The 17,836-nt window shown below is 39.0% G+C and overlaps 1 protein-coding gene across 1 annotated transcript in view; it reads left to right on the top strand.

The window, feature by feature from the left end:
- Nucleotides 1–17,836, top strand: part of GOLGA5 (golgin A5) — a 51,075-nt gene that overhangs the window by 22,260 nt on the left and 10,979 nt on the right. The window contains exons 8-10 of the mRNA XM_030803332.1: nucleotides 2,887–3,015; nucleotides 7,704–7,802; nucleotides 16,289–16,514. Of these exons, the coding sequence (XP_030659192.1) occupies nucleotides 2,887–3,015; nucleotides 7,704–7,802; nucleotides 16,289–16,514 (454 nt within the window). The remainder of the gene's footprint in view (nucleotides 1–2,886; nucleotides 3,016–7,703; nucleotides 7,803–16,288; nucleotides 16,515–17,836) is intronic.

Here is a 17,836-nt window from a genome sequence, read left to right as displayed (position 1 = left end):
TGTGTTGTCCAAGCTGGTCCCAAATTCCTGGCATCAAGTGATCCTCCCTCCTCAGTCTCCCAGAGTGCTGGGATTGCAGGGCTATTGCAGCCCGTGCTGGGCTAAAGCAGTAGGTTTCTTTCTTTTTTTTTTTTTTTGAGATGGAGTCTTGCTCTGTTGCCCAGGCTGGAGTGCAGTAGCGTGATCTTGGCTCACTGCAACCTCCGCTCCACCTCCCAGGTTCCAGGGATTCTCCTGCCTCAGCCTCTTGAGTAGCTGGGATTACAGACGTGCGCCACCACACCCGGCTAATTCTTGTATTCTTAGTAGAGATGGGGTTTCACCATGTTGGCTATGCTGGTCTTGAACTCCTGACCTCAAGTGATCCGCCCACCTCGGCCTCCAAAAGTGCTGAGATTAGAGACGTGAGCCACCATGCCGGACCAGGTTTCTAATCCATAAGTTGACCATTAAGTTATGGTGATAAAAAACAGATTCATTCATTCAACAAATAGTTACCAAGTGCTTGCCATGTGCCTAGGTTTGGAGTTAGAACAGGATCTTCATAATTATAGATCTTACATTCTAGTGGTTAAAAGCAAATCAGATTTGAGCTCATATGTGAAGCTGAGATGTTTTTTGATGTTAGTATGAGCTCAGGGATGATCTTCTAATTACAGTTTTATCCTTATAATTTATAGTTTATGTATAATTACTGTATTTAAAAGTAAAGTTGGGCCATTTATTTTACTTAAACTACGGGGTCTTTGACATAAATATCATAGGAAGGAGTCTCTGAAGGTGAGAGAAGATAAAGTGTAGCATAACGAGCTTCCTTTTCTAAAAGAAAAACTTTTTGTAAAGAATGTTCATCCATGCATTAACTCTGCACATTGTGAGACTTGTGAACTATGAAAGAAAGCGTGGAAGTTGTGAGAATAGGATACCTTGTCTAGAGCATAGATTTGAATAGCAGACAGATCTGGATTCCATCTTTGGTACTTAACAGATGCTGCTTCCACGAGGCACTTCATCTTGAGGAGCTTTAATTTTCTCATCTATAGAATGCAGGTAAACAAAGGTTCTCTTGACAATAAGGGAGAATATATAAAGAGCCTAGCATTGTTTCTGACATGTAATAGACCCTCAGTAAAATAATAGTTGCTATTATTTCTGGATTTATTGTTATTCATTAAAGTAGGATTTTTTTTTTAATCTGTGAATTTGAATTCCAAAGAATTTGGTCCTGCAAACTTAGAAATTGGGTAGATGCTAAACTTACTCATATCTGTTCACATCTTTTTGATGCGATTATGAAAAATATTTGTTTAATATATCAGCATCATTAATGACATTGACCCATTTTCTTACCCTTCTCAAAATTTATGCAATGTATAATAAGTATTAGGTCTAATAAAATGAAGAATTGTAAATAATTACAATAGCTATTGTTTACTGAGCACGTATGTTCCAGATACTGCACAGAGCACTTAACATATATCCTTACATTTATTCCTTACCATAACCCTGTGAGGGAGATGATGATATTCTCATTTTATAGTTGAAGAAATTTAGGCATGGAGAAGGAAAGTAACTTGCCGCAAGACTAGTAAAGTGGCAGAGCCAGGATTAGAACCTAGTCTAACTCCAGGACGTGTTTTTGACCACTGTGAATACTGCCTGCCTCTCAAGAGTTTGCCCGATGTAGTCAAATTGATGACAAAGATTAATCTACCTTCTGCTAACCCTGAAAACTCAAAGGTAGGGAAAAATAGTTGTCATTATTGCTTTTTCCTCTAAATCTACAATGTTGTGTGAGTTCAGAGGATTGCACTGTGATTACCTGGGCATGTTGTTAGTCTTAGTTCTTTCAAACAGCATGTGAAGTTCCAAGGTTTGTGATGATGAGTATGAAACAGAATGTGCCAAAAGATAAAAAAGCAAAAATAAGATGCTGATTTTAATCTCCTGTTGTGCCACATGAGTGGACTCATTCTTAACCCATTTGGGGAAAATATAGAAACCTAGAGCCATGTTTTTGCTACTAGGAGATTTGACAGGAAATCCAGAAGGTGAGTTTAAAGAAATGAGAGTAAGAAACACGAGAACATGTAAAAACCAATAATAGTAATAAAGCAATAAAGCTAAAAGAAGAAAATTATATGTCAACTTCTGGTGATATGCGAGACAAGTTATATTCTTATCATATGTTGATTACTGGGGAACAGATGCACACCAAAACTAATTATAACCTGCAATTTCAGGGGACTAATGCAGTGAAGTGAAGTCCTTTGTGCTATTAATGTTTCTGATTTTTTTTGAAACTGTTAGCTTTTGAGTAAAGATATAAGTCTCCCAGTGAGCCTCTGCTGATACTCATGAAACCACATGGCTTATGTGCTGTAGCACCCCATTCATTCTGCTGTTAGCCATAGTAGACAATGAAGGTGTCAGGTTATATGCTCCCTATAGGCTGAAACCATGTCTCATTCACGTTTATTTTTCAGTGCCTCTTGAGCCCAGCACATAGTAATTGCATGGTAGACAGGTTGTGTGACTCACACCTGTAATCCCAGTGCTGTGGGAGGATTGTTTGAGGCCAGGAGTTTGCAACCAGCCTGTGCAATAAAGCCATATCCCATCCCTAAAAAAAAAAAAAAAAAAAAAAAAAAAAAAATTAGGCCAGGCCTGGTGGCATGTGCTTATAGTCCCGCTACTTGGGAGGCTGATGTGGGAGGATCCCCTTGAGCACAGGAGTTTGAGGCTGCCATGAACTGTGATTGTGCCACTGCACTCCAGCCTGGGTGACGGTGAGACTCCGATTCTTAAAAGAAAAATAATAATTGCTCAATAAATGTTGAACTGAATGTTAATTATTGCTTTTACATTCAAGCTTTTTCTCTTTAGGATATGGAGGCACAGCAAGTTAATGAAGCAGAATCAGCAAGAGAACAGTTACAGGATCTGCACGACCAAATAACTGGGCAGAAAGCATCCAAACAAGAACTAGAGACAGAACTGGAGCGACTGAAACAGGTCAGGATTTGAGATTGATGACTTCTGAGACTCTGTCCTCTAGCAGTCATATGAGGAGACCTCCCAGGAAAGCAGCTTACTGAAATTTTTAGAGTATGGGCTCAGGGTTACTACCCCACAAGTTCTTCCTGCCTTCCCATCTCATCTGAAGGGGTGACCTGCCCCTCCACACCTGTGGGTATATCTCTTCAGGTGGGACGAGAGACTGAGGAAAGAAATAAGACACAAAGTGTAGAGAAAGAACAGTGGGCCCAGGAGACCGGCGCTCAGCATACGGAGGACCTGCACCGGCACCGGTCTCTGAGTTCCCTCAGTATTTATTGATTACTGTTTTCATTATCTCAGCAAGAGGAATGCACTTGGAGAGCAGGGTGATGGTGGGGAGAAGGTCAGCAAGAAAAGATGTGAGCAAAGGAATCTGTGTCACAAATAAGTTCAAGGGAAAGTACTATGCCTGGATATGCACGTAGGCCAGATTTATGCTTCTCTCCACCCAAACATCTCAGTGGAGTAAAGACTAACAGAGCAGCATTGCTGCCAACATGTCTCGCCTCCCGCCACAGGGCGGTTTTTCTCCTGTCTCAGAATAGAACAAATGTACAATTGGGTTTTATACTGAGACATTCAGTTCCCATGGGCAGGCAGGAGAAAGAGGCCTTCCTCTTATCTCAACTGCAAAAGGCCTTCCTCTTTTACTAATCCTCAGTACCGACCCTTCACGGGTGTCGGGCTGGGGGACGGTCAGGTCTTTCCCATCCCATGAGGCCATATCTCAGGCTATCACATGGGGAGAAACCTTGGACAGTACCCGGCTTTCCAGGGCAGAGGTCCCTGTGGCTTTCTGCAGTGCATTGTGCCCCCGGTTTATCGAGACTGGAGAATGGCGATGACTTTTACCAAGCATACTGCCTGTAAACATTTTGTTAACACGGCACATCCTGCACAGCCCTAGATCCCTTAAACCTTGATTCCATACAACACATGTTTTTGTGAGCTCAAGGTTGGGGCAAAGTTACAGATTAACAGCATCTCAGGGCAAAGCAATTGTTCAGGGTACAGGTCAAAATGGAGTTTCTTATGTCTTCCTTTTCTACATAGACACAGTAACAGTCTGATCTCTCTTTCTTTTCCCTACACCATCCTCCTTGATTTTTGTTGTTTAACAGATGAGAAATGGAGGCACAGAATGGCAATGGCACTTGCCTGGTACAACTAATTAAAGATGGAATAGAACCAAGATTTCCTGTTTCTGAGCCCAGAATGCTTTCTATTACCCTGTCTGTATTTTGTTATATCTCCTAGTATAGAAAGCTTCAAAACATATTCATCAGTTGGTTTTCATAGTTTATTGCATTTGTGCTTTCTAGGAACAACAGTAAATATTATTTAATAAAAATACAGATGCAATATTAGTGCCATATTAACTGTTCTTTCTGCTTGAGAAAAAAGTCTTATACAGACTCTTCTAACAAATCATGTTTAAAATTATATTTCATTGTTCAATTAGCAGTTGCATGTTCCCAAGCCAAATTATTTTACTTTAATGTACTCATATAATAGTTTCAATATTAACAGAGTTAAACATAGCCACATTTTCAGAATAAGATTCTATAATGTTAATAACATCACTAATTTACTAAATGACAACATTGTTTTAGGCATTTAGTACATATTATTTCCTACTCACAAGTAAATTACTACTATTCTCTTTATTTTACAGAAAACTATTCTTATAATTCTCAGTTCTTTACTGTTAGCATTTCCATCTTTGTGTATTTAAATTCTTTAAAGACGTTTTTCATTAGGATTTATTACTTCTGAAACTGGTTCTTTTCTCAGAGAAATGTTTTTTATTATAAAAGTTGTAATTCAACTCTGTTTCCTGAGTACTCCGTGAAAAACTCACCAAGTAACAACCTGCAGGGTATGTCATAGGCAGTTTTAGATAATTTAGTTATTAGATTAGCTGTCCTTTCAGAAACTGCATTTTAATTTATTCAAGGCACTATTATATATTAAAAGGCAACAATTTAATGTTCTTGATGCTTAATGAGATAATTTTCATTTTATTATGGCAGATGGTTTTACCATACCTCTTCCCAGTGCCTTTGTAAAATGAGGGAGTTAAGTAGAAGAAAATGGAGCTTAATGTAGCTATGGGCTATTTATTTAGTAATCAGATGTTCCAGATGGAAAGTGTTTAATCTTGCAATTGAAGAGTCCTTTAGTGCTTCTTATTAATTTAAGTAATATCAACCTTAAGTTTTGTACTTGCCTAGAGCTTAAAAGAAATCAGACAAACCTTGTAAAGTGTGATTCTCCTACCCTAATTACCTTTCTCATAATCTCTTCTCTCACCTCTCTTGATTTTTTTCCGTTTGTGTGATGAACAACTTGAGCTAAATGTTTAACAGTCTCTAGCAGTGTGCTGCCATATCACCTTTACTTATTCAGACAACTCCCGAACTGCTGCTTTACTCTTCACTGTCTTCACTGTTAAGTGTAAAGCTTTTGAAAGTACTTAGTAACTCCAGTTACTCCTTCTCTGTTCTACATTGTATTTCAGTGATTTGGACACATTTTTGGATTGGCATGTGCTTTACTCTTAGATTCTGAGCTGTCTCTGAGTGATCCATTGTACAAATGAACAGTGCATTAGTGCAGTTGTTAATGAGTTTGGAGGTATTAGCCTTTTTGGGGAGATTAGCCTTTTGTCTATAATATGAATTGCAAATAATTTTTCCCAGCTTGTCATTTGTCTTTTAGTTTGCATAGGGTTTTTATTTTGTTTTATTGCCATTGCAGAAGTTGATTTTTGAGATGGAGTGTTGCTCTGTTGCCCAGGCTGGAGTGCAGTGTCACGATCTCAGCTCACTGCAACCTCCACCTCCTGAGTTCAAGCAATTCTCCTGTCTCAGCCTCCCGAGTAGCTGGGATTACAGACGTTCACCACTATGCCTGGCTAATTTTTGTATTTTTAGTAGAGACGGGGTTTCACCATGTTGGCCAAGGGCTGGTCTCAAACTCCTGACCTCAAGTGATCCACCCATCTCAGACTCCCAAAGTGCTGGGATTACAGGTGTGAGCCACTGCACCCAGCCAGAAGTTGATTTTTATGTAGTCAGTTTTGTCATTCTTTTCTACCAAGGCTTCTGGATTTTCAGTCACAGTGTTCCTCTTTGTGAAATTATAAGGAAATTAGCCTCTGTAGTTTTCTTCTAGTACTTTTTTGGTTTGATATTTGCATATAAATCTTTGATTTATTAGGAATTTACTCTGATGTGTGAGGTGAGCTATAGATCCAACCTAATTTTCTTCCATATGGCCACTTTTTTCTTAGTATCATTTTTTAAAATAGTTTATTGATTTGAGATGTCACCTTTATCATGTCCTAAATTCTCAAGGTATCTAGATCTGCTTCTGGACTTTTGTTCTCTCCCATTAGTCAGTTTGTCTGTTTATGCATCAGTGCCATATTGCTTTTAATTTCTGAGATTTTATATGTTTTAATATCTTTATCACCCGTTCTCTTTTTCAAAGCTTCTGGCTTTTCTTTCCCCCCCCCACCTTTTTTTTTTTGAGCCAGGGTCTCACTCTGTCACCCAGGCTGGAATGCAGTGGTGCGATCACAGCTCACTGCAGCCTCAACCTCCTCAGGCTCAGGTAATTCTCCCACCTCAACCTCCTGAGTAGCTGGGATTACAGGCACGCATCACCAAGCCTGGCTAATTTTTTTATATTTTGTAGAGATGAGGTCTCACTCTGTTGCTCAGGCTGGTCTTGAATTCCTGGACTCAAGCAATTCACCCACCTCAGCCTCCCCAAGTGCTAGAATTACAGTTGTGAGCTACTGTGCTCAACCTGGCTTTTCTTTCTTACAGTTTTCCATATGAATTCTAGAATAACTTTACATAGTTTTTTTTTAAAAAATAACAGCTTTTGTTTTTGTTGAGATCATGTCAAACTTATGAATTAGAGGAGAATTGACATCTTTATGATGTTGTATTCCTAAGAATATGGTATAACTTTTTACATGTTCCAGTATTTTTTTGTACCCTTTAGAAATGTTTTAAGGTATTCTTTATATGTACTCTACACATCTGTTGTTAAATTTGTTTTTGTTACTATTATTTCTTGGGGCCTTTTTCTCGTATCTTCTAACTGCTTTATATAAAACTATTGATTTTTTTGTATTTTATATTCTGCCACCTTACTGAATTATTGTTTTTCTTTGTCTCACGTACTTTGCCTATTTTTAAAATGTTCCTGGTTTGTGTTTTTAATATATTTTATGAACATTATATTGATCTTTATCATAGATTTTATGAATATTTTTTCCAGTTTGTTGTCATATTAATGCTGTATACCTGAGATTCTTGAAGAGATTATCCATTCTTACTCATTACTACAAGATAAACATTTTTTTTTTGTTTTCTGATTATTTACACTGTTAATAATTATTTATTATGGGCCTTTGTTTACAATACATACTGAAGTGCCAGCTTTTCATCAGACCCATCTGTTATTCACTTAGTTATATACTCATTATATAATACACTCTGTTATAAACTCAGTTATATACTGAGTTATATGTTCTGCACATACTGATTGTCTACCGTGTGCCAGGCACTGAGGATGGAATAGGGACACTTATTTCGCTTCTGTTTTGTTTGTGCCTCACTTTGTAGGAGTTCCACTATATAGAAGAAGATCTTTATCGAACAAAGAACACATTGCAAAGCAGAATTAAAGATCGAGAAGAAGAAATTCAAAAACTCAGGAATCAGGTATGAATCACTGTTTACAACTTGTGAAAAGATGCCACTGGAAAAGCTACATTTTTTAAAAAAGGACACAGTAAGACCTTTCCCCGTGTTTTCACCTGAGTTCTTTTGTAACAGCGGTGACATAAGTTCTTTTCAACCTGGTATAGAAATTTCATCTAATGCCATTTGAGTCTACATTTGCTTTGTTCTATGATTTGCTTCTTATAGAAGTATCTTGTAGCCAAAGTCACCAAGTAGATGAAAATTACCCCGAAATTTCAGACCTTTTGACATCAGTGTGGTTGTGCTGATTGCCGGGTTCATAATTGTGATTTTATTTTCCTAAGAAAAATCTAATGATAAATCTTCCTATTAATGATTGATCAGTCTTCCATAAAGTCACCAAGATCTTTTTTTAACCCTGAAAATATAAAACATACAGAAAATAATGACGCTCATGTGCCTACCACCCAGACTTACTAAAGCCTTTATCATTAGCTGATAGACTCATGCATTCACGTTCCCTGTAATCATAGTTGTCCTTTCCTTCCTTAGGTTTAGATGATTGATTTAATGGACTTAATAATCCCTTAAATAATTTACATAAAGATTGATTCTTTATTTTTTAGTTAGTTAATGGCATAGTTTGAACTATGAAAAGTCAAATAATTTTGGTCTTTTAAGTTTCCAGACTTGATAGTGGTCCATAATTTTAAATGTTTTGAAACATTTTGTCTTAATTTTTATAAGAGTTGAGAACAGCTCACTGATTTGAGCATTCCCTTCTTCCCTTGCCTGTTTCGTGGAATACTTACAAATGGTCACATGATGTGCTAGCAGAAAGTCAAAAGAAGGAGCAAAAACCACCAATTGGTTTAATCCTTAAACATTGCTATATTTACTAAATATTTATTGAGTACCTACTGTATCTGAAGTATTGCACCATTTTTGTTAATCAAGAATTAGGCCAGGTGAGGTAGTTCATGCTTGAAATCCCAACACTTTGGGAAACCAAGGCAGGAGGACCTCTTTAGCTCAGCAGTTGGAGACCAGCCTGGGCAATATAGTGAGACCTTGTCTCTACAAAAAATTAAAAAATTAGGCGTGGTGGCACACACCTGTAGTCCCAGCTACTCAGAGGCTGATATGGGAGGATCACTTGAGCCTGGGAGGTCAAGGCTGCAGTGAGCTCTCAGTGCACCTCTACAGTCCACCTTGAGTGACAGAGTGAGACCTTGTCTCAAAAAAAAAAAAAACCATAGGGTGGCTTATGCCTGTAGTCCTAACTACTTGGGAGGCTGAGGCAGGGAGATCACTTGAGGTCAGGAGTTCAAGATCAGCCTGGGCAGCATAGCGAGACCCTCATCTCTAAAAAAATATTTTTAATTAGGTGCATGGTGGCACGTACCTGTAAGTCCCAGCTGCTTGGGAGGCTAAGACATAAGGATCACATGAGCCTAGGAGTTCAAGGCTGCAGTAAGCTATGATCACCCCACTGTACTCTAGCTGGGCAACAGAGGGAGACTTTTGTTTCTTAAAAAGAAAGAATTAACCATAGGAGGATTTCTCTTAAAGGTTTTTCATCGAATTAGAAGAGAGCAAAACCTTTGTCCCATAGAATTAAGTTGACTTGTACAATTTGAAAACAGATCAGCATCTTAATACATTGCCAAAAAAAGAAAAAAAAAATCACACAATTGCATTGAGTTAAGATTTATTCTGAATGAACAATAAAGAATTATGCTTATCTTAGTACTTTTGGGCTTTCTGCACGTAGGTTAAAAAAAAATAGGTTGCCAGTTTGAATGTTTTTTCATTTTTCATGCCTGTAATCCCAGCACTTTGGGAGGCCAAGGTGGGCAGATCACCTGAGGCCAGGAGTTCAAGACCAGCCAGGCCAACGTAGCAAAACCCTGTGTCTACTGAAAATACAAAAAAATTAGCTGGGCATGGTGGTACAGACCTGTAATACCAGCTACAGGAGAATCACTTGAACCCAGAAGGCAGAGGTTGCAGTGAGCCAAGATTGTGCCACTGCACTCCAGTCTGGGAGACAGAGCCAGACTCTATCTCAAAAAAAAAAGAAAAAAGAAAAAAAAGAAAATTATTGCATGGGAGCAGATGAAAACATACAGAGAAAAAAATGAACCTTTATTTTTATCCCCTAATTAGACTTGCAAAGTTATCAAAAATTAATTTGAGATGACGCAAAGTCTAAGCCATAAAGCTTCTAGGAGAAAGTATAGGAGAATCTTTTTGCAATTTTGAGGCTGACAGATTTCTTAGAGAAGATACAAAAAGCACTAACTGTAGAAGAAAATGATAAATTGCTATTCATAAAAATTAAAATTTTCTTCTCATCAAAAGAGATTATAAAAATAAAAACAGGTAAGCCACAGACTGGGAGATAATATTTACTCTCTCTCTCTGTATATATATATATGTCTGATAAAGGATTTATAACCAGGATAAGAACTCTTAATAATAAGGTGCACAGCCATTTCTTTAAAATAGGTAAAAGACTTGAATAGACCCTTCCAAAAAGAAGAAAAAAGCACACCTTGTTTTATTGCAGTTCTCTTTATTGCAATTTGCAGATACTGCATTTTTACCAAATTGAAAGTTTGTGGCAACCCTGCATCAAGCAAGTCTGTCCACACCATTTTTCCAACAGCATATGCTCACTTCATGTCTGTGTCACATTTTGGTAATTCTCACAATATTTCTGATTTTTTTATTGTATCTGTTGTGATCTGTGATCAGTGACTTTTTATGTAACTATTGTAATTGTTTTTGGGGCACCACAAACTGCACCCACATGAGACAGTGAACTTAATCCATAAATGTGTGTGTTCTGACAGCTCAATCAACTGGCCATTCCCACATCTCTTTCCCTCTCCTCAGGCCTTTCTAGTCTTTAAGACACAGCAATATTGAAATTAGGCCAATTAATAAACCTACAATGGCCTCTAGGTGTTCAAGTGAAAGGAAGAGTCAGATGTCTCTCACATTAAGTGAAAAGCTAGAAATGATTAAGCTTAGTGAAGAAGGCATGTCAAAAGGCAAGATAGGCCAAAAACTAGGCCTATTGCACCAGTCAGCCAAGTTTTAAATGCAAAGGAAAAGTTCTTGAAGGAAATTAAAAGTGCTGCTCTAGTGAACATACGAATGATAAGAAAGCCAGACAGCCTTACTGCTGACAAGGAGAAAGTCTGGATAGATCAAACCAGCCACAACATTCCTTTAAGCTGAAGCCTAATCCAGAGCAAGGCCCAAACTCTCTTCAATTCTATGACGGCTAAGAGAGGTGAGGAAGCTGCAGAAGAGAAGTTTGAAGCTAGCAGAGGTTTGGTTTATGAGGCGTAAGGAAAGAAGCCATCTCCCAAATGTAAAAATGCAAAGTGAAGCAGCAAGTGCTAATGGAGAAACTGCTGCGAGTTATCTGGGAGATCTAGCTAAGATCATCAGTGAAAATGGCTGCACTAAACAACAGATTTTCAGTGTAGATGAAACAGCCTTATATTGGAAGAAAATGCTATCTAGGACTTTCATAGCTGGAGAGGAGAAGTCACTGCCTAGATTCAAAGCTTCAAAGGATGGGCTGACTCTTTTTAGGGGCTAATGCTGCTGGTGACTTTAAGTTAAAGCCAGTGCTCATTTACAATTCTGGAAATCCTAAGACCCTTAAGAATGATGCTAAATCTGTGCTGCTTGTGTTCTGTAAAGGGAACAACAAAGCCTAGATGACAGCACATCTGTTCACAGCATGGTTTACTGAGTATTTTAAGCTCACTGTTGAGACCTACTGCTCAGAATAAAAGATTCCTTTTAAAATATTACTGCTTATTGACAACATTCCTGGTCACCCAAGAACTCTAATAGAGCTGTACAAGGAGATTAATGTTGTTTATGAAAACATTTTTGTTTCATCCATTGTTTATGAAATCATACCTGCTAATACAATATCCATTTGGCAGCCCAAGATATAATTTTGACTTTCAAGTCTCATTATTTAATTAAATTAATCAATTTATTTATTTTTATTTTTTGAGACAGATCCTGATTCTGTTGCCCAGACTGGAGTGCAGTGACCTGATCTCAGCTCACTGCAACCTCTGCCTCTTGGGTTCAAGCAATTCTTGTGTCTCAGTCTCCCAAGTAACTGGGATTACAGGTGCATGCCAGCACACTGGGCTAATTTTTGTATTTTTGGTAGAGATGGGGTTTTGCCATGTTGGCCAGGTTGGTCTCCAACTCCTGGCCTCAAGCAATCCACCTGCCTCAGCCTCCCAAAGTGCTGGGATTACAGGCATGAGCCACTGCACCTGGCCAGTTAATTTATTTTTGAGACAAGGTCCCACTCTGTTCACCCAGGTTGGAGTGCAGTGGTGTGATTTTGGTTCACCGCAACCTCCACCTCCTGGGCTCAAGCGATCCTCCCACCTCAGCTACCTGAGTGGCTGGGATTACAAGTGCAAGCTACCACACCTGGCTACTTTTGTTTATTTTTTGTAGAAATGAGGTCTCACTATGTTCCCCAGGCTGGTCTCAAACTCCTAGGCTCAAGTAATCCTCCCCTCTCAGCCTCCCAGAGCGCTGAGATTACAGGAGTGAGCCACTGTGCTTGGCGAGTCTTATCACTTAAGACATACTTTTTATAAGGCTATTGCTGCCATAGATTCCTCAGTTGGATCTTGAGGCACAGTCAATTGAGAACCTTCTGGAAAGGATTCACTATACTAGATGCCATTAAGAATATTTGTGATTCATGGGAGGCCAAAATATCAACATTAACAGGAGTGCGGAAGAAGCTGATTCCAACCCTCAAGGATGGCTTTGAGGAGTTCAAGACTTCATTGAAGGAAGTAATTGCACATGTGGTAGAAATAGCAAGAGAACTAGAATTAGAAATGGAGCCTGAAGATGTGGCTAACTTGCCACAATCTCATAACAAAACTTGAACAGATGAGGAGTTGCTTCTTACTGATGAGCTAAGAAAGTGATTTCTTAAGATGGAATCCACTGTCGGTGAAGATGCTGTGAACATTGTTGAAATGACAACAAAGAATTTAGAATACTACATCAACTTAGTTGATGAAGCACTGGCAGGGTGTGAAAGGATTGACTCCAGTTTTGAAAGATGTTCTGCTGTGAGTAAAATGCTATCAAACATCATTACATGCTACTGGGAAATCTTTCATGAAGGGAAGAATCCATCAATGTGACAAACTTTGTTGTTATTTTAAGAAACTGCCACATCCGCCCCAGCCCTCAGCAGCTACCATTCTGATCAGTCAGCAGCCATCAACATCAAGGCAAGACTCTCCACCAACAAAAAGATTAGGACTCACTGAAGGCTCAAATGATGGTTAGCATGTTTATTTAAAGCAAGCTTGGGCCGGGCGTGGTGGTTCACACCTATAAGCCCCGCACTTTGGGAGGCTGAGGCAGGTGGATCATCTGAGGTCAGGAGTTCGAGACCAGCCTGACCAACATGGTGAAACCCCGTCTCTACTAAAAATGCAAAATTAGCCGAGCATGGTGGTAGGCACCTGTAATCCCAGCTACTCAGGAGGCTGAGGCAGGAGAATCACTTGAACCTGGGAGGCAGAGGTTGCAGTGAGGTGAGATCATACCATTGCACTCCAGTCTGGGCGGCAGAGTGAAACTGCATCTCAAAAACAAAAGCAAGCTTGTCCAACCCATAGTCAACCCAACACAAATTCGTAAACTTAAATCATTATGAGATTTTTTTGTGATTTTGGTTTTTTTTATTTTTTTAGCTCATCAGCTATAATTAGTGTTAGTGTATTTTATGTGTGGCCCAAGATAATTCTTCCAGTGTGGCCCAGGAAAACCAAAGGATTGGACAGCCCTGATTTAAAGTATGCACATTGTTATTTTAGACATAATGCTACTGCACTGTTAATAGACTACAGTATATTGTAAATACAGCTTTTTGTTGTTGTTGTTTTTGGGAGACAGGATGTTGCTCTGTCACCTGGGCTGGAGTGCAGTGGTGCAATCACAGCTCACTGCAGCCTTGACCTCCCAGGCTCTAGTGGTCCTCCCACCTCAGCCCCCCGAGTGGCTGGGACTACAGGCATGCGCCACCACACTCAGCTAATTTGTAAATTTTTTGTAGAGGTGGGGTCTTATTATGTTGCCCAAGCTGGTTTTGAACTCCTGGGCTCAAGCAATCCTCCTACCTTGACCTCCCAAAGTGCTGGAATTACATGCGTGTGTCACCACACCTGGCCTAAATATAACTTTTATATGCACTGAGGAACCAAAAAATTCATGTGACTGACTTTATTGCAATATTCACTTTATTCCAGTGGACCAAACCCATATTATCTCTGAGGTGTGCCTGTATATGAATGATGAAATAAGCATGTGAATAGGTGCTCAGAGTCATCACTAAGGTATACTACTACACATGCACTAGAATGGCTGAAATGGAAATGATTGGCAGTAGCACATGTTGGTGAGGATGTGGTGCAGCTGGAACTCTCACCCAGTGCTGGTGGAAGTGCACAGCAGCACAACCACTTTGGAAAACTGGCTGTTTCTGATAAGGCTAACATACATCTAACCTGTGACTTTAGATATTTACCCAGTGTAAATGAAGGCGTACAACCACCAGAAGACTTGTACATGAATATGTATAACATGCTTGTTCATAAATAGCCCAAATTGGAAACAACCCAAATGTCCATCAGCAGGTAATGGATAAACAAATTGCAAACCATTCGGCAAACTAACACAACTCAGATGAATTTTTTTTTTTTTTTAAAGCCATATGCAAAAGGATTCATACTGTGTGATTCCACTCATAGGAAATTCAAGAATAGGCAAAACTAAATTCTGGTAATAGAAATCAGAATAGTGGTTGTCTAGGGTGATGGAAACATTCTTTGTTTTGATCTGGATGTTGGCTATACCGTCAAACATTGTCACAATTCATTTTATGCTTAATACCTGGGTATTTCACTATATAGATTTTACCTTGATTAAAAAATCTTGAAGTATGTTGATTAGGGGATCATAGTACAATCTTAAAATTGAGCATTCTTTTAAAAATAGTAAACCTTAGTTTATACTCAATAAAATTCCATCTGGTAGTTACTTCTTGTGGTGTGCTTAATTTGTGGGGAGTGCTGTAAAGGATTCATAAGAAAGGAAGCTGATTTTTTTAAGTGCCTACCATATGACAGGTACCATGTTAGGTGTTTTATATGTTAATTTAAGTAAGCATCGTATCCTATGAACAAGGAAACAGGCTCAGATTTAATAGCTTTCCCAAGATACTGTAGCTAGGAAATGTCAGAGCTGGGGTTTTAAACTTAGATCAAACTTTTTTCAAAACTGTATTGATGTAGACAATGATTCTTGCCCTCATGAAGCTGACTTACAGTTTCATTGAGGAGGCGAAATTGACTCCCATAAAACAGCGTTATCGGAGTGACTGATAAATACCAAGACACTTACCAAGAAGGCTAAGATTAACCTGGGCTAGAGTGATTAGAGAGGACTTCAACAAAGAGTATGAAGTATGTTGATTAGGGGATCACAGTGCAATCTTAAAATGGAGCATTCTTTTTTAAGTAGTAAACCGTAGTTTATATTCAACATAATTCCATCTGGTAGTTGTTTGTTGTGGTGTGCTTAATTTGTGGGGAGTGCTGTAAGGGATTTATAAGAAAGAAAGGCAGGTGGAGCCTAGATAAGAGAAGGGGACTGAGTTTCCAAACAGAGGAAACGTGGCCAGCATAGCCAAGGCTGGATGAGAGTAGAGGGAGATGGAGACAGACAAGACCAGTTGGGAGATGGAGACAGACAAGACCAGATGGAAGATGGAATGAAGGAACTCGTTAAGTACCAGCTTTCAGCCAGAGCCTCCTAGGACAACTATCATGTACTATCCCTAAATACCATGTGTAACAGGTGCTGTCATCTTCACTTACAGATGAGGAAACAGATTCAGAGAAGTATAGCAATTTACCCGAAGTCAAATAGCTTGAAAATTGCAGAGCAGGGATGAAAACCTCAGATTGTGATCTTTGCACTGCACCGCAACTGTTGAATGACAGAGGCTTTTGAATCCCTGCTGAAAAGTGTGGATTGTGTCCTCTAAACCCATGCTTTGAAATATTTTGACCATGATGCCTCACAGTTTACATCGTGTCTCAATACTCACCTGCATTTACATGTACAAAACCGAAACAGGAGTTTCACAAAATTATACTTTTATATACTATGTATTACATAAACATCAGAATATGTCCCATTCTATTCTATTACATTTTTTAAAATGCTGATTTTGACCCACCAAATTGATTTCATGACCCCAGTTTTTGAAAATCACTTCTGTAGACATTGAGTCAGTATAGACTTTTGAGAAATCAATGAATGCCACAATTTACTTATGAAAATGTAGTAGTGTGATTTCTGTATTGTATGACTTTCATTTTATGTAACAGTTTTGTGAACACTTTCTCTTTCAGCTTACCAATAAAACTTTAAGCAATAGCAGTCAGTCTGAGTTAGAAAATCGACTCCATCAGCTAACAGAGACTCTCATCCAGAAACAGACCATGCTGGAGAGTCTCAGCACAGAAAAGAACTCCCTGGTCTTTCAACTGGAGCGCCTCGAACAGCAGATGAACTCCGCCTCTGGAAATAGTAGTAATGGGTCTTCGATTAATATGTCTGGAATTGACAACGGTGAAGGTAATCAAAAAAGGAAACTCAAAAGAACATTTCATTCAAACATGGTTTTGAAAAATTACAGAAAGACCATTTTTATTTGAAAGAAACTTCATGCAATGAAGGACTCAATTTTCTGATATAAGACCTGGGCCATGTACTGTTTAGTATTGTTGTTAGTGAACTGGATAATGGACTAATTAATATTCCTCACCGGTATTAGACTTGGGGAAAGTAGTCTGAGGATTGATAATTATATTGAAATGTCTGAGATACTTAAGATGATGGTGACAAGGTGAGGAGTTCAGTAGAGAAGAGCTTTCGGGACACTTGAAACAAGATTAGCTTTAATAATCTTCCAGTAAATAGTTATGAGTATTAGAGCTAATACATAGTTCACATAACCATATCTAAAGAAATCTATAGATTCCCAACATATGTAATTAAAAAATAATGTGTAAGATAGTATAAGCATCAACAGATCAGATTTTTAATCTTGGAACTTCGTAAAGTCTACAAATTGTCATTCAGCAAATTTCTCAGTTCTTTGGCTTTAAATTATTTCTTTTAATTAAAAAAAAAATTGTTTAAGAGATACTGGGTGCCAGGTATGGGGATGGCATTGTAATTTAAATAGGGCGATCAGGAAGACCTCGTTGAAAAGTGTCACTTCTTTAAAGTCCCAAAGGAGGTAAGATAGTGAACAATGAGGAGGCATAGAAAAAAAGTGTTCCAGGCAGAAAGAAGAGCAGGCACAAAGGCCTTGAGGCAGGCATGTTCCTGGCATGTTTCAGGAAGAGCAAGGTGGCCAGGGCCTCTGGAGTAGACTGAGTGAAGAAGACACTTGTGTAAGATGAATCCAGAGAGCTTGGAGTAGGCCGTTGAGGCCTGTATGGGGACTTTTACTTTGAATGAGGTAGGAAGCCATTGAAGGATCTTGAGAGGGGGGACTGATCTGACTTGCACTTTAATAGGCTGCCTCTGACTGCCGTGTCAAGAATAGACTGCACAGGGCTAAAAGTGGAAGCAGGGAGACAGGGCGAGAGGAGGCCAGAGGTGGGTGGGTAGCCATTGCATTAATCCATGTGAGAGATGGTAGTCTAGAACTGAGTGGGATTGTGAGGGTGGATTGAGAATTTATTTTAAGGGTGAGCTGACAGAATATGCTGGCAGATCAGATATGGAGTTTGAGAGAAAGGAGTCAAGGGTTTTGGCCTGAGCAGATGGAAGGATTGGAATTGTGATGTCCTGAGACAGGGAAATGGCAGCTGAGGCAGGTTGACAGCTAGGACAAGAACTCTGAATTGTAGTGTTAGGCAGGCTTTGGGGTGCCCGTTAGACATCCG

The sequence above is a fragment of the Nomascus leucogenys genome, chromosome 22a (assembly GCF_006542625.1).
Source record: "Nomascus leucogenys isolate Asia chromosome 22a, Asia_NLE_v1, whole genome shotgun sequence".
Classification (NCBI taxonomy): Eukaryota; Metazoa; Chordata; class Mammalia; order Primates; family Hylobatidae; genus Nomascus; species Nomascus leucogenys.
Note: the sequence above shows the minus strand (reverse complement) of the source record. Positions and strands in the feature narration are given on the sequence as shown.